Source organism: Lotus japonicus, chromosome 2 (assembly GCF_012489685.1).
Source record: "Lotus japonicus ecotype B-129 chromosome 2, LjGifu_v1.2".
NCBI classification, from domain to species: Eukaryota; Viridiplantae; Streptophyta; class Magnoliopsida; order Fabales; family Fabaceae; genus Lotus; species Lotus japonicus.
Window position 1 is genome coordinate 42,905,418 of NC_080042.1, and position 23,269 is coordinate 42,928,686.

At 43.5% G+C, this 23,269-nt stretch overlaps 1 protein-coding gene across 16 annotated transcripts in view; it reads left to right on the forward strand.

Annotated features, from left to right (window-relative positions):
* Nucleotides 1–11,957: 11,957 nt before the first annotated feature.
* The window catches only part of LOC130738037 (uncharacterized), a 46,419-nt gene continuing 35,107 nt past the window's right edge, over nt 11,958–23,269 (forward strand). For 11 of the 16 annotated variants that reach the window (XR_009019114.1, XR_009019115.1, XR_009019120.1 and 8 more), the window contains exon 1: nt 12,878–13,008. Coding sequence is in view for 5 of the 16 variants with exons in the window: in XM_057589934.1 (XP_057445917.1) it covers nt 15,015–16,202 (1,188 nt within the window). In the remaining 11 variants the exon portion in view is untranslated. The other 5 variants (XM_057589938.1, XM_057589939.1, XM_057589936.1 and 2 more) reach the window with 4 other exon arrangements.

Consider the following 23,269-nt stretch of genomic DNA (forward strand, 5'->3'; position numbering starts at 1 on the left):
CGAGGTTCAGTTGAAGGAACTTTGGAATACTCAGAGCAATTGTTTGAGGAGAACTTTGTTTGCGAAGCTGGAACAGCTCGAGGTTAGGGCAACTTACATATATATTAGCTATGATTGCATGATAGGCATCGATAAATTCGACTTATGCTTTTCTATGATATTGATTATGATGATGGTTTATTGTTATGAATGTTTTCATAACTTATGATGTGATGTTGTGTTGAATTGAGCGTTTTGACGCGACTTCGGAGTGGAGATTCATTGATCTGGTGATCTTTGATATTTTGGGTTGGATGAGCAACCCTAGGCAAGTCCAAATGAGGGGTTTGAGACCTAGCCTGGTTGGTATTTGTTGGTTTACTTAGACTTTCCCCGGGAAACTTCTTTTGGGTGGTTGGTTTTCGGAAAACGTAGAAGGATTAGAATTTCGAAAACTAAAGACTTGGGAAACCTAGATTTTGAGAAATAAACTCATAACCTGACTAATCTGAATTGAAATCATTTTTATTAACGTTTAAGTATAGGAAAACTGAAGGGGAAAATATTTACGAAAGACGGGGAAAAGTCGACCTTTGTTGTGAGTTATTGGAATTGGGGAAAGCCACTAAGGTGAGCTATGGTGATGATTGAAAGTCACCGAGTACTTTACGTACTCTTGTTGATGGGGTTGTGTTGTATTGACCGACACTAATCCCTTGGGTTCTCTTGTTGTTGGAGCGGTGTTGTATTGACCGACACTTAGCGCTCTTGTTGTTTGGGCTGTGTTGTATTGACCGACACTAGACCCTTGTGTATTCTTGTTGGTGGAGCTGTGTTGTATTGACCGACACTTACTCCGAGTTGTGTTGTATTGACCGACACTAACTCATGGGTTTGTTGAGATTGGGTTGTGAGCTAAACACTTTCGTGGTAAGGGCGATTCGTTGTTTGGCTAACCACGTTGCATTCAATCGGGTGAATAACGGGAATGGTTCACCTGTGCATATCATGGTGACTAACGGGAATGGTTCACCTTGCATAAATGATGAATAACGGGAATGGTTCATCATATGGTGAATAACGGGAATGGTTCACCAAGGATGAATAACGGGAATGGTTCATCCAGGATGGATTTCATCCAGGATGGATAACGGGAATGGTCCATCCATAGTGAAGAACGGGAATGCTTCACTTGTGGCGAACGGGAACGCGTCACAAATCCGGATTCATATTGTGCATTTCACGCATACATTCATGCTGACTGAGACTGTGTGCTGTTTGTTTATTGAAGCAATGTTAGAGCCATAACATGCTAGGATTACTTATATGCTTATATAACAACTTATATATATACCCTGTCACATGTTGAGTGTATATGTACTTATTGCTGTGAGTTGACCCTAGCGCCTTGGCTTTGTTTGTATGTTTGTGTTTGGGCGGTCGGCCTGCTGCCAGATGTCGATGGCCGACTGGTTCTCGGTGGTCTCTCCCTCGGGGGGGGATCAGATATGAGCTGCAGGATCGGGATGCCCCACCGCTTGGGTGATCGATGTTGCTGGTCACCGGGCGACGTATCGGGGAAGGGTCGTGGAGGACCGGACTGACGAGCGTGGACGTCTGACGAAAGGAGTTCTATGGTGCATGGAGTTGAGCTTCAACTTGCCGACTTCAGATCGTGTTGGGTTTGGCACTGGGAGGTTAGGTTTGGGCAGGCGTCATGTTTTGTGTAGAGCTCTGATTCGTTTTGCTTTTGGGATCGGGTAAGTTTCCGACGCATGACTTTTCGTGTGGTTCTCTTACTGAGGGATCACAGTGAGTCAGTTGGACCATAGAGGTCTTTGCTTAGGCCATATTGAGGCCGACTTTCTCCTAGTGGTTTGTAATTATAATTTTCTCACTTACACTTCTGGGTCTGTATATATTTGCCTACGGGCACACTGCTTTGGAGTCACTGCGAGTGCGCGTGACATGGAGTGCAGCTGAGGCTGTACATGTATATATGTTGTATATCGGTTAGTTTAGTAGTTGGGTTTTGTCTTTACTTCCTTATCGTTTTGATTTAAAGGAAAGAAAACGAAAAAAAAAATTACCTGTTTTCCGCGTAAAGATTATTTTTGGTTACTAAAGTGACACCTGGAAATCGGGGTGTTACATCTACCGCCAGCAATTTGTTAACCTCTTGTTGAATCGCTTTTTCCTTTTCATCGCCCATTCTCCGGCGTGTCTGGGTTATTGGTTTGACTCCGGGATTTAGTGCCAGCCTGTGGCAAATCAAGTTTGGGTCTATTCCATGCATGTCTTTTTGACTCCAAGCGAAAAGATCCAGATTTTCACCTAATAGCTTTGATAACCTCTGTTCTTGATTCTCAGTCAACCTGGTTCCAATTTTGAGGACTTTCTCGCCAAATTTCAATTCCTTAGTTTCTTCGATCGGTGTGGGCCTGTTGACGGGCCTCTCGCCTCTCGGATCTAGGTCTTCCTCTGGCACGTCGACCTCATTGCATCGGTGCCCTGTCGAAGCACCCTTTTTCCCATATCGTTCCACCGCGTTGCAATAGCATTCCCTTGCACTCTTCTGGTCCACAACAACTCTCCCAATTCGCCCATTGGGTAACGGGTATTTGACCGCCAGGTCTGCTGTTGAGATCGCGGCGCACAAACAGTTCAAAGTATTCCGGCCGATTATCATGTTGTAGGATCCCACCGCTCACAGGATTAGGTATCTCACCTTTAGTGTCTTGGCGTTCTCAAGCTCACCAAATGTAGTATCAAGGTCGAGGACGCCCCTTACCCATACTTGTTCGCCCGCGAACCCCACAAGAGTCCCTGCGTAGGGAGTGATGTAAGGCCCGAGTTTTTAAGTTTATGATAAGTGAATAAACTTCTTATTCACGATTAGGGTTGATGTAATGTGAAGGGAAACCTGAACGAAAGTTTATTAAATGAAATATATTTATGAAGGAGAAAGTTCAGGAAAAGTCAAAGGATTGTATCGAAGTCGATTTAAGTTATAGCACGACTAATATTCGCATTTAAAACCTAGGACAAGAACCTTAGGAAACAAAACTATGTTCCAGCTTTGGAACACTATAGGAATATAATTTCCAACAAACTTCCAGCTTTGGAACACTGTAGGAATTTAGTCCAAAAATCTTTAGAGAAATATTAGAACTTCTCTTTTTCCATATATCACAATCATTTCGAGGCGAAACTCTAGGATCTACGAACGTCCGATTCCAATCATCGGAAGTTTGCCGAAACCGAATCCCTGGTTTTTCAAGACCCTAGAATCAACCGTCAATGAAGACTTTTTCTATTCAGAGCTTCAAATGAAGATTCTACACGCGTACACCCATTTCTCTTGATGATTTCAATCTTTCTTCAGAAGGAAGTTTTCCATTCCGACATTCGATGCAAAAAGTAACTTATCGGGTAAAATAGTTTTACACCGACTTTGCATTAGTCACCTAAAATATAAGGAGACCTCATTTTAGTTTTGGAATTCTTTCGCCAAAACCTATCTTAGAATTCATGGAGAATGAAGCCGGAAAAATCAGATTCGCGAAACTTTCATTTTACCGCGTTTTGCCAACCTCTATATATAGCCAAGAAATGAGAAAATATCACAAATTTCCACCATTTCTCTCCAAAACCTGCGAATTTGCTAAGAGGAAGAAGGAAGAAGAGCTTTTGTTCATTTCTTGCTTGATCGTCGATCAATCAGTTGCTACTTCAAGGCTTCGAGGTATAGTCGCTAATCCTTACCTCTGATCGCTTTTTCCATAGCTTTTCTGTAGAGTTTTCTGAGCGGATAGTTTATGGGTTTTTGCAAAACTATCCTGAATCTTTCATTTCTGATTCTAAACCTCTTCCTTATGCGCCCAAGATCACTTCTGCCGGGTTAGATTTTCCGTTATGTCGCCGGAATTCCGCCGGAATCAATTTGAACCTAAAATACCCATTTTTGGAGTTTTTGGTGTAAAGCTTCAACCTTTAGGCTGAAAACTATCGCCTTAGCTTAGTGCTAGTAGGATTAGTTGTCATAAACGTCGTTGGTGACGTCCCTGCAAAATTTTATTTTTGGGATTTCAGTTTTGAAAAATCCTAAGTTAAAAATCATGACCAAAATACCCCAGCGACAGTTTTTGATCCGATAATTTTTCCGAGTTCAGAATACCCTTAGTTACGGCTTATGAAAGCATAGGAACCAAGTTTGATCGAAGAAAAATCGAGCCCCACAATTACCAAAAGTGGCCGAGCCCTATTAGGGGGGGAGGAGGAAAATTTCCTTTTCCGAAAACTTGTCTTTCGCGCTAGTTTATCGTACCTTAGGGTATAGATTACTTCGAGTAACCTTAGTAATTATCGATAGCTTAGTTTCCAATAGATTCTGATAGTATTCTGTGATTTTATTGTAAAGGTGCTTTTGAGGATTTCCCCGAGGACCAACACTTTGAGAGCGAGGAAGCACTAGTTGATCATTCTGGAGAACTTTCAGGTGAGGGCTTCTCACTGAATCTCTAGTTAATGCTTAGGGTCGATGTTTCGACATTGTTTACTGTTTATGCACTGGAATTGTGTGTGATTGGAAAATGTTTTCTGAGGCTTCGGCTGACAATGTAGATGATTCATCTACTGAATGTTTTTGAGATTGTCTTACATGCTATGTGCTATGTGGGTAATCTAGGATGTGTGGTGCATGCTTTATATGCTAAGTGCTAAGTGTTTATGATGCGATTTATTGATATATGACATGTTGTTGATTGTGATGATTTAAATATGCTCTGTACTGGAATCTGAGATTCTGAATGGTGAGAATAGCGGGCAGGTCATGCCGATTTTATTTTGAGAGTGTTGAGAAAGTTTGATAGGACGAACGAGGTTCGGGCCTTAATTTTGTTTAGTGGATCGAGACATCCTCTGGAAGCGACTTGGGATTGGGAGATCCTGAAAATGTATAAGACTTGCGATAAGACAAAATGGAATCTATTTTATAAAGAAAATTCATAAGACCTTAAATAACCTCAAAATCTTTAAGTAATGATAACAACCTCGAAGGAAGGCATTGGAAGTCAAATCATAGTTTTGGAAAAACGAGGAGTGTCGTCGGATCCAAGTGTTGAGTTTGTTGTTGTGCTGTTGGAGCAGCGTTTGTTGTTGTGCTGTTGGAGCAGCGTTTATTGTTGTGCTGTTGGAGCAGCGTTTGTTATTGTGCTGTTGGAGCAGCGTTTGTTGTGGTGCTGTTGGAGCAGCTATGTATCGTTATGAAGTGTGTCTTTTGGTCGTAGAATCGACTTTACCTTAGGGTAAGCTTTTACAGACTTTAACTTCCCTAGAACACGTGGCGACGTGTCGAGTGAGGACGGAGACGTTGTTTGACTAATCATTTTGCATACATGCAACATTAATGAGGTATTAACACAGGACGTACTCTGGACCTCGTCGGTTTCCAAAATGGTCATAAGACCCGGAATGCCGTGAAAGAGCGTTTGTAGACGTCTCTTGTAGCAGACCGAAATGGCAGACCTACGGGTTTACTGCTGATCTGACTACCCTGTTGGCGTAAGAGGCACGCGGGCCGAAATGGCTCCACCGTGGCTGGTGTTAGGGCTGATCCGTTTGATGTCCATCCCTTTCCGGAATGCATGTGGTTGACTGGGTTAACCTGCATACATATCATGCAACATGCATACTAATTTAGTTGTTGAGTGTGATTGGTAATTGTTAAACCTATTTGGAACATGCTATCTGCTATTATTGTGTTTATGTTATTGTGGAACATGCAACCCTAGGAATGACATCTTTAGCTATAAGCCTAAGTGGCTATCTATTATTTGTACCTATTGGGTTTATTATCTACATAGTTCTTTAGAGTTGACCCTCGCGTCTTCTGTGTGTGTTTTGGCGGACAACGCCTTTTGTCAGATGAGTATTGCGGACTGGTTCACCATGGTCCACCCTTCGGGGGGGATTAGGTATGAGATGATCGATCAGGACGACCCGGGGTCGTGGGTGGTTGACCCCGCGAGCCATCGAGCGACGTATTCGGGGCGCATCATGGAGGACCACGTGGACAGTGGAGGACTCTTGAGGTCAGGAGTGTTGAGGCGATGCTCTATCAGCTTCAACTTGCCACCGGGCGTTCACTGCGGACCAGGATTCGGAGGAGCACCGCCGCCACCGTCATCTTCAGAGGAGGAGGATCCCTCAGAGGAGATTCCAGTGGGAGTGCCTTCGGCAGGGTCTAGTGCACCCTCTGTTGCGATCATTGATGATCAGGGTTCGGGCCCTAAGCCCGTGAGTCCAGCATCGGAGCGCACTGCGGTTGCGAGGGGAGGACGGATAGGGCTGGTAGACTTGGTCGTTCTGGATTCTGATTCAGACGACGATCATGCTAGCACATAGTTTTGAGTGTTGGTATGAGCTCCTCGAGTTAGGATTAGTGTAGGAGTAGAGTTTTAGCTCTGACAGTCTTGCTTCATTTGTTACTTAGGGGACAGGGTAGATCCGCCTATAGCTTTTCGTGTGGTTTCCTTACGGGAATCATAGAGAGTTGGTTGGACTTAGGAGGTCTTATTTTCAGGCCATTGGGTCAGCTGATTCTCAGTTTTGAGGGATGGTGTTGCGGGCACTTCACCCTTTTCATTTGGTTTGTATATATTGCTTGCGGGCGTTGCACTTTTCTTTCCGTCACTGGAGGTTACTCGTGACGAGGTTGTTACTTACAGCGGGGGCTGTTTATATATTGTATATTAGTTCTATTGCTTTTCGCTTTTGGGTTTTATTTAATTCAGTCTTGTCTTAGTTATTATCGAAAAAAAATATTTCACGTTTTTCCGCATTAAGTTTACTTTTGGTTACTAAAGTGACGCCACCGAAATCGGGGTGTTACAAGTGAGGTCTTCTTCTTTCAAACCGAACCGATCAAACGCATTACCGTAAGTGATGTCCGCTGAACTTCCTTGATCCAAAGCACTCGCTGAACATTGAGTTGGTTGACACGCAGTAGGACCACAATCGGGTCGTCCAGGTGTGGCTTTATTCCGCAGAAGTCCGCGGACGAAAAGGAGTCTCTGTGACCGCGTTCACCGCCCTGGCGTATCGCTTCCTTGTTGCACTAGTGACTCCACCTCCACAAAATCCTCCTGCGATCGTGCTCACTTCCTTAGTCGTTAAGGCCCAATCCCTCAGAGGTCTGATTGGTTCCCCTACCGCCATCAGCTGCTCTACAGCGCGCTGCAAATCGCGACATTCCTCTGTAACGTGGCCTGTTGTTCGGTGGTAAGCGCACCATTATTCCCTATCCGACTGCTCCAGGCGGGCATTAACGTCGCGAATTAACCATCTCAGATCTCTGTGAGCGTCCGGCGTCTCAAATGTCAGCAGTTCTCCCCCCGATTCATCGCGCCGCCTTCCACATGTGCGGCGCAATGACGAACCGAACGCGCCTCTCAGCTTTCGCCTACTTCGTCGACGATGTGCCTCCATTAGGCTTCATCGGCGAACTAGGAATTCAACCAAAATTCCAGAAAACTGTAGAGAAAGGAAAATCGAACTTCTCTCAACCAAATCACAATCCATGTGATCTGGGAATCAAAATCTACCGTTCCCCACAGACGGCGCCAAATGTTCTATCCAAGAACATAAAGATGAGGTACGGTATCCATAGTGAGAGGATCGTGATGTTAGAATCTAGAGAGAGTAAGAGCGTAACCGCTTAGAGAGAGAAAGTAACTGAATTTCAAGTTAGTATTTCTCAAATGAACTAAGAGTCCATTACAATTGGTAACCGTCCCCTATTTATAGATTCGGGGGTTGGGCTTGGCGCCCCTGATTTCTCTTAATGGGCCAGTTGGGCCTCCCGGGAGAAGGCCCAATTTCCTGGCTCGTATGTCGGCCTGGACTGGCGCGCCTGGGCGAGGAACCCTAGGGTCTCGCCCAGTCCAAAAGCTTTTCATGGTCAAATACGTAAATTTGTGAGGAATTTAATATGAAATCAATCTTGGCCATTCATTTCTTCTAATTCTAACCGTTGATCCTATTCTTATGAAATTCTTTGTACAACCTTTTCATATTCTTGACCATTTTATTTGTTTCTTTTGTAACTCCTAATCATGGATTATGGTTACAAAATCACCAAGAGTCTCTTCCTTCTTCTCCCATGTATAAAACATCTTTCCATTCCCCTTTCAACTTATTTTCATCTCTCCCATTTTGATATTCAGCACCTCCATTCATGTGCAGGAAATCTCTCCGATTTGGATTCTCCAACAGCATCATTCCAGCACAAGAAGATCTTCCATCAGGTTAGAAAATTTTCTTTTGCATCTTTTTCTTCTCTACCGGTCACTTCTTCTTAAGCACTTTTCATTCTCAGACATTGAGTTTTACTACATCATCATCTTCCATCCGGTAAGTGCCCTTCTTTCTTCGCCTTATTTATCCCTTCTGATTTATTTGTTCTAATTTCGCCATCATTTTTTCTTCAGATTTTGTTCTCATGCTACGTTTTTCCCAAACGGTCTTATTTTTTCTCATTCTTCATCCTCCACTCCTGTAATATTTAGTCTTTATTCGCAATATACAATTTGTTATCACTTATTCAATAGATGAAAGTTACACATTTTATTTTACTTTTGTAATTTATGCATGTTTTTGTTATTTTTTATTGATTATTAATATTATTATGATATGTTCGTAACTTCTATTTCGTTTCAAAAATATTTTTTCTTCATAAACCGTCAAAGTCATCTTCTTGGTTATTTCTCTAGTGCACTACAATTCATTTGAGATTTGACTTGATTAATTTTTCCGTATAATACGGTTTACTTTCACTTTCATTAGGTCATATGGAGACATTTTCATATTTTATGCTTTTGCTTCTTTCATTAGTTTGATTAATTTAATTTATCAATAAAAGAGTTCCGCAAGCAAGCCAACTCCAGCAATTTTTTATACAAGTTAAATTAAGTTAATCACATGGTTCTCCTTGTAATTTAGTATAACTAACTTGGGGTCTATGATATTTTAAAAAATACTGATTTTTTAAATTATAAAAGTTATAATCAACGAAATTATTTTACGTTTGGAGGAATAAGTTAACAATCTGGCTAATTGCAAAGGGCGCTGCCGATGAATTCCAAGCGGCGGCATAACCATTTATGTGCATCGATAACTTGTCCTAGATGTGAGGCAAATGAGGTGGATCTCGATCACGTGTTTAGGAGTTGCGCCACGTCTCGCCAACTATGGCACTAGTTTGGACTGCTCCTCCCCTCCCTTTCGAACGCTGAGCCTTTCTAAGCTTGGTTCATGCAGACATGCACTTGTTGTGGCGGTGCTCTGGTGGGCTTGGCGATGGAGGAATGATAGTAAGTTCAGCGACATTCCATGGCCAGTAATTTGGATACGACTAGTTGGTGATGTGGGTCGCGGGTTTCCCCTCTACATCACCCTCAGCAAGCAACGAACCAACATCACCCTCCAGACTCGATTCGTATCTTGGTGGATAGTAGTTGGAACCCTACAACGCTGACGATGGGTTGTGGAGCAAATATCACGTGTCGGGGTACTGGGTGTCGAGGACATCACGGAGCTATGGTGCTGGTACGACGTTTATGGCTAAGATTCAGGCAGTAGAGCATGGCTGGGACCATGGGTATCAAAATATCGTTTGTACACAAACGTGTGAAATGTTCTGCAATCTGATATATGAAAACATAAAATACAAAAAAATTGAGTTAATTTCAAAACCAATCCTTTAAAACTGTTTTTTTTATAGGCAAATATTAGTGGTTAGTGATGGTATGAAAAACACTAGAAGGGGGGTTTGAATAGGGTTTTGAACTTTTAATGCTTTCCCTCTAAGATTTTTGGTCAATCTTTTCGGTATAAAGAACACAAGGTGCAAGAGATAAATGATAGAGAAAAGCACACAATGATTTTATCCTATTTCACTTGATGAATCACTCAAGCTAATCCAGTCCACCCATTAAGGTGATTTCTTCCTTCTTAGAATGAAAGCAATCCATTATTCAAAGATTGTTACAACTGCACTAGCAACTTGCTCACTGACTAACGACCTATGAACTAGCAACACTAAGACAGCCTTGTCTTAGACTTCCCAAGAATACTGACCTCACCGGTCTCTCAAGAAACAACAAACAAAGTTTGTAAAAGGTTTGATTTACAAAGAGATGCTTCTGAAATAAGCAAAGATAAACACAATAAGAACAATGAAGAAATATTTCTAAGGTATTCGCTTGTAGTTTTTCACTTGTATTGCTCAATAGTTTCTTTAGCCAATTTCTTCTATCTTCAGCCTTTAAATACTCCAATGTTTAGGGTGTGTATCCGTTGAGAGAATCCATCCGTTGGAGGGAAATTCTGGGATTTCCAGAGCTTGCTATGGCTGAACGTCATAGGTAGGAGGTCAGAAAAGTACACTTGCTTTTGTACGAATGACTATGACATTCCCTTAGCCGAGTTGACTCTTGATCTTTGGCGACGCTTCATGTTGGAACTTGTGAAGCCATGTGATCAGAGTCAGAAGGAAGCTTGGATCCTCTTACCTTCAGAACTTCTGCTTTTGGACCGTTCACTCTGAACTTCTGGTCTTCAGAATTGGAAGTACTTTGGTCTTTAGAGCCAACTTACTTTTGGACTTCAGAGTCTTCAAGTCTTCAGCATCTGGACCGTTCACCCAGAACGTCTGGTCTTCAGAGCTTCAACACTTGAGTCTTTCAGAGTCCACATCAGAGCTTTAATCTTCAGAGTATCTGAAGCGTTTGCTACCGTTCAGAAGAACGTAGTGATTGTAAAAGCGTTACATTGGTTACTCTTGGATCTTCATATTCTAATATATATATATATGTGTGTGTGTGTGTGTGTGTGTCTTAGAATCATAGTCAGAACCTGTTTGTCACATACTTAAAAGGCAAACGTTAGAGTACCATAATTGTTCATACACAATACTCCCTCCGTTCCTATTTAACCGTCCGGGAAGAGAAGAAACACACATATTAAGGAGTGCAATTAATTTTGTTGGTTTTCATAAAAGTAGTATTTGTTTTTAATTTTTACCCTTTGATTGCATTTTATCTTTCTTCATTTATTGTTCGGATAAGGGTATTAGTTGTAAAAACATCATTTAATGCTCTCTTGAAATGCCAAATGGACAGTTAAATATGAACAAATTATTTTTCTCAAAGTGGACAGATAAATAGGAACAGAGAGAATAATAAACTTGTTTCATCAAAACATAGAGTTGTACCACCTGACCAAATCTTGGTCTTACAGTTAGTTGGTAATAAGTTAGAAAATCCCTTCCAGGATTCGAATCCTTGACCTTCTACTCCCCAACCCTTATGTCCCTTTAAAATTGTTTAATATCAAATTTTTTGATTACATATTTGATATCATTTTGAACGTAAGGTATTATATTATATTTTATTTAGTAATATAAAAAATGAACATAATTATTAAAAAAGACTTTTCAAATATATCTTAATGGTAGAAAAGTCATAATTGACTTTTAATAACTATTATAATGTCATTAAAAATCATTAAATGTTAAATTAATACAGTAATATATCTTAATGGTAGAAAAGTCATATTTGACTTTTAATAACTATTTTAATGTCATTAAAAATCATTAAATGTTGAATTAATACAATAATTATTTTTGAAAAAAGTTACAATTAACTTTTGTTAATTATTTTAATTTCATTAATGACTATTAAATGAAATATTTATAAATTAATTATTTTCAAAAATATTAAAATATTTAATATTTAAATTACTAAAAAAATTAGAAAATATAAATATTACATAATCTACTTACCATTTGAAGTAGGAGAGAGAAAAATTATAAAAAAAACATAGAATAAGAAAATGACACTTGTCAAGTTACCACTTTTTGTTATGGAAATAATATATAGGATATAGGAAATGAAGAAAAAATCATAATCCCAAATTTCTCGGCTCCATGCATCAAATTTTTTTTTATCTTGAAAGTGATAAACTCCCCAAAAATATTTGCAGCAAATCAGAATAGTCAAGTCTATCAAAAGCACAATCCTTCATCTTCATCGTTTCTGCTGTCATCGAACCCCAACTGTCTCTGACTTTGTTCACCTTCTCTGTTCCACAAACATGAAAACAGAGCAACCCCTTCACCATCGCAACAAGGGAGTTTCATCTTCATTATCAGCAAAACCCGCAGCGTATGTTATCCTCCTCTTGCTAACTTACTCACTGGGTTACTTCTCCCACTCTTCTCCCACCTCGTTTCCACCGCCATCGCAACCCGCTTCCTCTGCCACCCTCCGCATCTCCACCAACTCCCCCGAACTCGACCAGTTTCGAATCACAACTCGCTGCGCCGACCCACTCTCCCCGAAAGTCGTTCGCCGGACGATCATCAACCGCCTCTTTAACGGGACGTCGCCGTTTCACGGTTTCCCGCCGGCACACGCGGCGGGGAAGCTCAGCCGCAGCAAGAAGGTCAAAGGGTGGGGCTCAAACGGCGCCGTTTTTGAGAACCTCATCAGAAGGGTGAGGCCAGAAACCATCGTGGAGGTAGGCACGTTCCTTGGCGCTTCGTCGCTTCACATGGCGGAGTTGACCCGCCGGTTCGGGCTGAAAACTCAGATCCTCTGCATCGACGATTTTCGTGGTTGGGCCGGGTTCAGGGACCGGTTCAATACTACTCCGATGGTAAACGGCGACGTTTTTCTTTATTACCAGTTTCTTCAGAATGCTGTGACCCGGAACCTAACCGAATCGGTTTTGCCCGTACCATTTTCGAGCGGGTCGGGTTTGATTTGGCTTTGTGAGTTGGGTGTTTTTGCTGATCTAGTAGAGATTGATGCGGGTCATGATTTTTTGTCAGCATGGTCCGATATAAACCGGGGCTACCGGATCCTCCGACCCGGTGGGGTTATTTTCGGGCATGATTATTTTACTGCTGCAGACAATAGAGGGGTTAGAAGAGCGCTTGACTTGTTTGCCCGAATTCACAGTCTTAAGGTAAAAATTGATGGCCAACATTGGGTTATTGACTCTACCTAAAGTTCATTATACTTTTGTGTTTCATCATATTGATTCATACACATAATACATAAATTTATATACCCTTCTCTATTATTATTTTTTCGAATACTGATCAAAGATATATGTGAGGGCTAAAAGCTGTCAGATACACTTCATAGTTCATATCTTAGAAAATTAAGAACCTAAAAATTAAATATATATACTGCCGTGAAATAAATCTTGAAAGACATCAAATATATATATTCAAAGGGGAATTACATACTGATATTATCAAGCACAACATATTACACTCACATAAGCTTGCTTTGTTGAGGTATTTACTTTTTTCTTTTCAAAGGCTCACGCTTCAAGACATTCTTTCAGGTACATATATCCAACGATTAACTATTGATGTACTAGCCTAAAATGTTTACGTGTGTTCTAACATGCTTTTTATTTCATGATGATCTTCAACTTGATTTCATTATGTGGAATTGAACACCTAAAAATTTAATTCTTTTTTATTTTCTCAACATTTTGTTTTGTAGGATGACTCATACAGTTCGTGTACTCCATGTGTGAGAAACAAGATATTTCAAAAAACCTCAAATTGTTAATAGTATTGAACTGCTCTTAATCGTTGAAAATGTATTAAATTTCTTTGTTTCCCCCCACTTTCATGGTACCTAAACCAAACTATTTATTGTGATCATAAATAAGTGAATTTTTAAAATTGTAGTTTTTCAAATGCTACAGTTTAGTGACACACTATGTGTATGACAAGGTTATGTGATTTAACATTTTATAGTTCAAGCATCTACTTGAATAAACATCTCAAAAACTGAAGAGGTTACAAGTGACACTACTCATACTGCAAAATATGATTTTGTACAATTTAATATACTTGACATCATTTTCATGTAATCGATCATCTCTGAAGAAACTAAGGTATATAGTGATAATTTAATATGGACTTATACTATTAACTTCAAATTATTTTAAATAATTTTATTATTATTTATTTGTATGAGTTATGAACCTCAAAAACACAAACTTATATTTTTAAGAAGATCTTACAAAAAAAATACTACTTCTATTTGTAAAGTAAAATAAAATTGTTATATCAAAATATTAAATCAAAAGCATCAATAAGATAAACAATGACAAACAACACAAATAAAAAAATAAATACACTCATAAAAAAAACCTACGACAAAAAAAAAAACACAATAAATGTTCCGTGCTAGAACATAGAGAGGGAAGGTAGTACCCAAAGTGTGAGGAAAGTGATGTGAATGCTTAGAGAGAGAAACTCTAACTGCTTAGAGAGAGAAAATATAACTGAATTTCAATGCTATTATTCCTCAAATGAGCTAAGAGTCCTTTACAATTGGTATTCCCCTCCTATTTATAGAGGTGGAGTTGGGCTTTGGCTCCTCTAACCTATCCAAATGGGCCAGTTGGGCCTCGGGAAGGGAGGCCCAAGGTCATGGCGCGTCCCCCGCCCAAGGTCAGGTCTCCTGGACGAGAGACCCTAGGGTCTCGCCCAGTCCACAAGTCCATAAGACACCGAGCTGGAAGCATGAGAGCTAAGTGTGTCTTTAAGCAAGAAACAAGGCGAAAGCCCCAAGGATGCCGACTAAAACTTAAAATCTAGAAGTGAAAAACGATGGCCAACATGGCCTGGTAAATAAAGCCTTTTGCAATTGGCACTTTGGACCTTTAGTTGCGCCCTCTTCTTCTGGGCAAACCCAGTCCACATGCAAGCTTGTGGCGACGACTACTAGTCCACCCGACTCGGCATAGTTATGCCTGCGCCCTAAATCGCGACGTTTTGTCACGTGTTGCATCCTTTCCACACGTCGCACCTTGAAGCGATGTTTGGATCGGTAAATCTACATAATCTCAACCGCCACCTTTGAAATGTTTTCTCGAATCATGTCAACATCTTGTCAATTTTAAATTTTAACCAACCAGCTCCAACCGTCACAGTTTTCCACTTAATGCGCTGCCCCTGCTCTCCGGAATCCACGCCACACCTTTTGTGTGAAGGCCCCACCTTTACCATGATGATTTACCATGATGAGGCACGACTTCCTAATCTTTATCATACCCAACCCTTGAGTTCTTTTCCCTCACATCATTCATCATCTTCTATTAACTGCTCCCATATTCGCTCCCGACTCTCACTCCGGTCTCCTTTGCTGATCTCACGAATCCCCACTCCAGCTCTTGCTCTTCTTCTCACAGTTCCCTTCCTGGTTAGTTTTCATCCCTTCCTTCTCCCCTTTCTTTCTTTTCTTTCTTTGATGTCTTTGACAGGGGCTTTGTCCTCCATTGAGGAGATCAAAGCCCATCGCTTGGCGACCTTCGCCACTCTGCCCTCCCCTATCTCGAAAGCCCCTGATCAAGGAGTTCTTGATCAACCATCGGAACTGTCAACCAGCAAATTCGTCTCTGACCTTGCTAGTAAGGTCGGTGGGCTTTGCCATTCTTCGTTTTTGGAGGGCCTTCTTCGAACCACCGGATGTCGGGGACAAGACAGCCCCTGGCAGCATCGTGGGCTTAATGACCCCAAATATTCCCACTTTTTCTTTGCTTACGAATATATGTTTCTTGATCTGAGCATTAAACTTCCTTTCTCCTTCTTTCTTACTCAAATGTTGTGCGATATGAATCTTTCTCCTTGTCAACTCCATCCCTGCTCCTGGGCCTATCTGCGGTGTTTTGAGATTCTTTGCCATAGCGTTGACGTAGCGCCCTCTGCTACCCTTTTTTCCTTCTTCTTTGAAGTAGATTCTCAAACTCGAGGGTCTCGCGGCTGGGTCACCCTGGTGCCCCGGCCAGAACGAGAACGATTTGCCCCTTATCAAGTGGGCCCAGAATCTTATTTGGCTCGCCGGTATTTCAGGGTCATCGTCCACCCCGCTTATCCCTCACCATTTACACAGAAGGACGGGAAATCCCTTTTCCCTCTTTACTGGACGCTGTCCCCCAGATCCTTATCCGACTTCCCAAAAATATCTTTTTCCTCCAGAGAAAGCTTCGCCGTTGAGGTCTTATCTCGACTCCAACTTTTTAGTTGTATTGAACTGCTTGATGCCCCCCCAGGATTCAAATTGCTTCCCCGACTAGGTCCTTTTTCTTATTCCTTTGTCGCACCCCTCTTTTTATATGTCCTTCACCTCTAACGACTGCTCTCTCTTTTTCTTTTCAGGAAAAATGAATTTCTCTTCCGACGAACTGCTGAAGGCTTTCCTTTCCGGGGGCGTTAAAACTCCTCCCTCCGCTCATACCGGGGAAAAGAGGTAAAGCTCGCCGTCGGACGACGGTGCTTCAAAGAAGAAAAAGTTGGACAAGCTGAAACCACCTTTCGTTTCTTCGACCGTCCCTAGCGAGGAGGGCACTGCCTCTGGCTCTCCCGCCCCGGTTGGTGCGGGTGATTCTTTTAAACCTAATCACCAGGGCGAGGCGAGCATTGCCCAGGTTGAGGGCCTTTCTCGCCCCCCAGTGTCACCGACGGCCCAGTCCTCGCCAACTGTCGTTCATCTCTCAACTTTTGCCTCTGACTTGCCAACTCCTGCTTCTCCCAAGGCTGTTGGCGGGGAAAAAGACCCCCCTCTGAATCGTCCACAGAACCCCTCTGGCGAATCAAGCTTCGATCCCTTCTCCTTCCTGCTTTCTCACCCCTTCCTCGAGAAACTGAGGGAAACGTCCAACCAGAACCCGCAAGACATTGCCCAAGAAGCTGTGTCCAACCTCCTTCGAGCTGGCTGCCTGTTCGCCCAAGTGGCTTGGGAAGCCTGTCCCCTTACCGGGATTGCTGGACTCCGGCATGAGGTGGAGAAACTGCGCTTGACCATCCTTCAAATCAATGAAACTTGCTCCAAGTTGTCCAAACAGTTGGTCTCGGAAACGGAGAAGACGACGAAGATGCAGAAGAAACTCACTGAGGTGAAGCTTGCGAAAGCTGCGGTGGACAAGAAAGAGGAACAACTTGAAAGCCAAATTGAAGAGCTCCGCAAAACTCTTGATACCCAGGAGGCTACCCTTACTTCTCAGAAGGGAGACCTTTTGACCAAGAATGAGGAAATCGCCAAGTTGCGCCAAGATTTGGCGGACAGGGGGAAAGCTCTTGCCGATGCACGCTCTGATTTGGAGTCGAAACGCAAACTCTTGGCCGAAAAAGATGCCCAGGCCCTCACCCTAGAAGAGAAGATAAGGGGCGAAGCTGCTCACGCGGTGGCCAATGAGCGTATCCATGGCTTCCTGATCGCCAAGGCTCAAGTCAAACATCTCCATCCCAACATCAACCTTGGTCCCTTGGGAGTTTTTAAGAAGATTACACCCGCCAGGCTGGAGGGTGTCGAAGATCCACCAGGAGTCGCTAAAGTTGACCTTGGAGACGCTGTGGAGCAAAAATATAGAGACAGATAAAACAATGTTTACTTCTTATTTTTATATTAGATTATTGTAATGTTAGTACTCTTTTGCTTTACTCGTCGTGTTTTTAGTTTGAGCCAGCCATTTTAGTTTTCACTATATTATTTCTCTCGCACGTTTTAGCGCTTTTCGATTTCCTCTCTCGCCTCCTCCATCGTTTCTTTATTTCTGAATTACGTCTGACGACATTAATAGTGTGCTGGGTTCAACTAGGACTTGTCGCTCGGTTTTTGAACCGAGGCTTTCGTTCACACACATATTTCCCGTAAGATCAGGTGTGGCCCCACCAGCCCTATTAGGCGAGGACTTACAATTGCTCAGTGCACAATGGCCGTATGGGTTTACTCGAGACTTTCGAGCCTAGTTGAAAAATTCTCGCCCATATTTCAGGGAGATTACTGGGATAAGAAGCTTATCCGCACACATCGCCGACGAGTGACGGCGAGCTGCGTCGGCTTTTCCGGAGTAATCCTCAGACATCAAGGTCGTGTTGGGATTGCCACATTCAGGGAATTTTTCCCACCGAGCTCTCGCCGCAATTCAGTGTGATTGAAATTGCTGGATACAATTTTTGTATTTTCAATCAGGCGTGATAGCCAACAAACTCCCGAGATGGAGAACAAGAACGTGTCTTTGTTTTTACCATTTTTGGGCGCTTTTGGCCAATAACTTCCTGGGATAAGTACAAAAGTATGTTTCTTCATTTCGCTTTGAATTCTGCAGCCTACGTGAGGCGCCCTACCTATCTCCGCATCAGATCCAGCTCCCTTTTGCCTTATCAACTGCAATAGTACTTCAGTTTCGCTGCGTTCCAAGATCGTGGCACCCGTTTCCCATCCAAGCTTTCCAGGTGATATGCTCATCTTCCCAAAGCTTTTAAGATCCTGTAGGGCCCTTCCCAGATTGGGCTCAGTTTATTTCCGGTGACTCCTGTTCGCTTTTTAAGCACCAAATCCCCTACCTGCATCTCCCTTGGTTTTACCTTTGTGTCATACTTGGTCGCAGCTCGCTGCTTCATCGCGGTCTCCCTGAGGCGGGCCTCATTGTGTGTCTCCGACAGCAAGTCTAGTTCTACTACCATGTTTGAAGAATTTTCGCCCTCGAACTTCGGTGCCGTCCGCCACGAACGGTTGTCTCTCTCTACAGGGAGCATGGCGTCCGCCCCGTAAGTCATTCTGAACGGAGTTTCCCCTGTAGTTGAGTGCTGAGTTGTGTTATACTACCAAATAACAATTGGAAGTTCGTCTAACCAAGCCCCCTTGGCCTCCGAGAGTCGGCGTTTCAAACCTCGCAGGATGACTTTGTTCGCCGATTCTGCCTGCCCGTTTGTCTGTGGATGTTCCACCGAAGAAAATCTCCTCTGAATGCCCATATCTTCGCAGAACTCCTTGGTTTGATTACTTGCGAACTGCGTCCCGTTATCCGAGACGATCGCCCTCGGTACCCCGAACCGGCAGACAATTCTCTTCCAGTAAAAATTTATGATTTTAATCACTGTAATGCTTGCTAGAGGCTCAGCTTCCACCCATTTGGTGAAGTAGTCCACCGCCACAAGGATGAACTTCATTTGCGACCTAGCGGTGGGGAAGGGCCCGACGATGTCGACTCCCCACATGGCGAATGGCCATGGGGAACTGATTGTGACTAATTGCTCTGGCGGAGCTCTAGGTAGGTCTGCAAATACTTGGTACTTCTCGCATTTCCTCACAAACTCTGCACAATCCTTCCTTATCATAGGCCAATAGAAACCCGCTCTGAGGACTTTGCTCGCCAGCGACCTTCCTCCAATGTGGCTTGCACAAACTCCCTCATGAACCTCCGTCATTACAGCCTCGTACTTCTCAGGTGGAAGACATCGTAGGAGGGGTGAACTAAATCCTCGCCGAAAGAGTATCCCGTCGAGTAGCGTGTAGTGCCCAGCCTCCCTCCTTTGCGCCTTTGAATATTTTACCACGTCACTTGGTTTCCCCGCCAGAATATCGATGATGGGGTTCATCCAAGTTTCCTGGCGATCAACCGAGGCCACCAAATCCCCCTCTATGCTAGGATTGGCGAGCGTCTCTTGAATCACACTCTGGTTGTTGTCAGGCTTCCTAGTGCTTGCTAGCTTCGCTAGGGCGTCCACCCTTTGGTTTTGCGCCCTCAGCACGAATTCAACCACCACCTGTTGCAAACGTCCCATGAGCAGCCGCACGCGCTCCACATACTTTATCAAGGCCGGCTCCTTTACCTGAAACTCTTGGTTGACTTGGCTTGCCACTAGCAGCGAGTCCGTCCTTACCAGCAGACTGTCGATTTGCACCTCAATTGCCAGCTTCAAGCCCGCAATAAGAGCCTCGTATTCTGCTTGGTTATTGCTGGTTTTGAATTGGAATCTAAGGGACTGTTCCAACACCAACTCCCCGGTCCCCTGCAACGTGACCCCAACCCCGCTTCCGTTGTCGTTCGACGACCCATCGACAAACAATATCCATTGCATGCTCACCTTTTCCCCTTTTTCGGACGTCAATTCCACCACAAATCCGCTAAGGTCTGTGCACCGGCCTTCCCCCTTTTGTCATACTGCAATCCATATTCCGACAACTCTACTGACTACGCGACGAGCCTTCCTGACAAGTCTGGCTTTTGCAATACCTGTTTCAAAGGAAGGTCAGTTCTTATTTTTACCTGAAAGCTTTGAAAATACGGTCGTAGGCGTCTGGCGGTGACGAGGACGGCAAGCGCCGCTTTTTCTATCTTCTGATACCTGACCTCCGCCCCCTGAAGTGTATGGCTTACGAAATAGACTATCTTTTGCTTTCCATCCACCTCCTGAAGGATCACCGAGCTTATTGTGTGATCACCAACAGAGAAGTATAAATGCAAGTGAAGACCTTGGACATGTTTTGATAGGACTGGTGGGGCGGACACCATCTCCTTGAGGTGGGTGAAGGCCTCCTCGCACTCTGAATTCCACTCAAATGCCGCGTTCTTCTTGAGGCATTTGAAGAACGCGGCTGATTTGTCGCCCGAGTGAGGGAGGAAACGGGATAAGGCCGCGATCCGCCTGGTTAGTCTCTGCACCTCCTTCACATTGCTCGGGCTTTTCATCTCCTGGATTGCCTTACATTTATCTAGATTGATTTCGATTCCTCTCGATGTAATCATGAAGCCTAAAAACTTCCCACCCCGTATGCCGAAAGAACACTTTTCTGGATTAAGCCTCATGTTATGCTTGCGAATCCTACCGAAGGCCTCCATCAAATCCTCATGATGGTTTGATCCCAAAACCGATTTAACGATCATGTCGTCAACGTACACCTCCATGTTCCTTCCCACTTGGCCTTCAAACACCCTATCCATCAACCGTTGATGCGTTGCCCCCGCGTTCTTTAACCCGAAAGGCATAGTCTGGTAACAGTAGCTTACCCTTGCAGTCATAAAAGTTGTTTTGTCTTCGTCCGACGGATGCATCTTTATTTGGTGATATCATGAATAAGCATCCATTAAACTCAGAAGTTCATTCCCTGAAGCTCCGTCCACCAGCTTATCTATGCTCGGCAAGGGATAAGAATCTTTTGGGCATGCCTTGTTCAAGTCTGTATAATCTACGCACATTCGCCACTTCCCGTTCGCCTTCTTGACCATCACCACATTTGCCAACCAGGTAGGGTACTTGATTTCCCGTATGAAGTCCACATCTAGCAACTTGTTTACCTCTTGCTGGATGGCCTTCTCTTTTTCGTTTCCCATTCTCCGGCGAGTCTGGGTTATAGGCTTAGCTCCTGGATTCAATGCCAGCCTGTGGCAAATGAAGTTTGGGTCTATACCCGGCATGTCTTTGTGACTCCAGGCGAAAAGATCTAAATTTTCGCCTAACAACTTTGATAGCCTCTGTTCTTGGTCATCACTTAACTTGGTTCCTATCTTGAGTATCTTCTCGCCAAACTTCAGCTCTTTGGTTTCTTCTACCGGTGTGGGCCTGTTAACACGTCTCTCGCCCCTCGGGTCCAAACTTTCCTCTGGCGTCTCAACTTCGCTGCAACGGTGCCCGACTGAAGCATTTTTCTTCCCATACCGATCCACAACATTACAATAGCATTCCCTTGCGACCCTTTGATCCACAACATTTCCCCCAATATGCCCATTTGTCAACGGATACTTCACCGCCAGGTGGGCTGTGGAGATCACGGCGCACAGACGGTTTAAGGTGTTTCGCCCGATGATCATGTTGTATGACCCCTCTGCCTCAATGATTAGATATTTGACGCTGAGCGTCCTAGCGTTCTCTTCCTCGCCAAACGTGGTGTCAAGGTCGAGGGTGCCCTTCACCCATACTTGCTCGCCCGCGAATCCCACCAGAGTTCCCTCATAGGGAGCGAGGTTTCCCTCGCTCACACCAAGCCGAGCAAACGCTCCACCGTAAATGATGTCCGCCGAACTTCCCTGATCTAGAAGCACTCGCTGCACGGTGAGCTGATTAACACGGAGGGAGACCACGATCGGGTCATCTAAATGCGCCTTTATTCCGTTAAAATCAGCAGACAAACACGTGATATCTGGATGTTGAAAACCAAAAGGAATCTCTGTAACTGCATTCACCGCTCTAACATATCGCTTCTGTGCTGCACTAGTGGTCCCTCCTCCGCCGAAACCTCCAGCAATCGTGCCAACTTCTATTGCCGTCGAGAACACATCGCCCCGCGCCGTAGCTGATTTCCCTGCCACAATCAGCTTTACCACCGCGCGCTGCAGAACTCGACACTTTCCAGTATCGTGTCCTGAGATTCGGTGATAGGCACACCATTCTGCTCTACCTGTCCTTGAGAGAAAGGAGACTCCAATCGTTGTATGGAATCTCGGTGGTGTTGTCTGTATGAGGCATCAAGCTCCGGCGATGTGTCTGTTACGCTCGTTTCCGCATCATGTCGTTCTAGGCGATTAATGACGTCGCGAATCAGCCATCGCCAACCCGCTCCATCATTCGGCTCTTGAGGTTGAAGCTGCGCTCCTCTTTTGTCCCTCGGGAAGGAAGCCAAAGACCTTTCTTGCTCATCGTGCCGTTGCGGCGGATCGTGTGCTCGCTTCAACCTCTCTCCATGTGATAGTCGATTCTCCGCCATTGAGCTCCACTGGTTTTTCTAGGTGCACCAACGAAAATCGCTCAGAAAAACGAGTTTCACTCCTCTGAATCACGATCCACGTAGTCCGGGAATAGAAATCTACCGATCCCAGCAGACGGCGCCAAATGTTCCGTGCTAGAACATAGAGAGGGAAGGTAGTACCCAAAGTGTGAGGAAAGTGATGTGAATGCTTAGAGAGAGAAAATATAACTGAATTTCAATGCTATTATTCCTCAAATGAGCTAAGAGTCCTTTACAATTGGTATTCCCCTCCTATTTATAGAGGTGGAGTTGGGCTTTGGCGCCTCTAACCTATCCAAATGGGCAAGTTGGGCCTCGGGAAGGGAGGCCCAAGGTCATGGCGTATCCCCCGCCCAAGGTCAGGTCTCCTGGGCGAGAGACCCTAGGGTCTCGCCGAGTCCAATAAAAAACAGAAATTAACACTTCGACAAAAAAACTTATTTATCACAAAAAATATTATTTTTTCTCCTTTTCATACGAATAAATAATTTTAAAAAAACCATAAAAAAACACAATACAAAATAAAAAAGAAGGCCCTCGTGCAACACATGGGTAAAAAATACTAGTAATGAATAATAAAGTAGATGTAGTTTTTTTTAGTTTTGTATTTAATTATCTAATGTATTTAATACAAATGTAAAGTAATCAATGCAAAAGTTCAAGTGTGTTTTACATATATACATACATATATA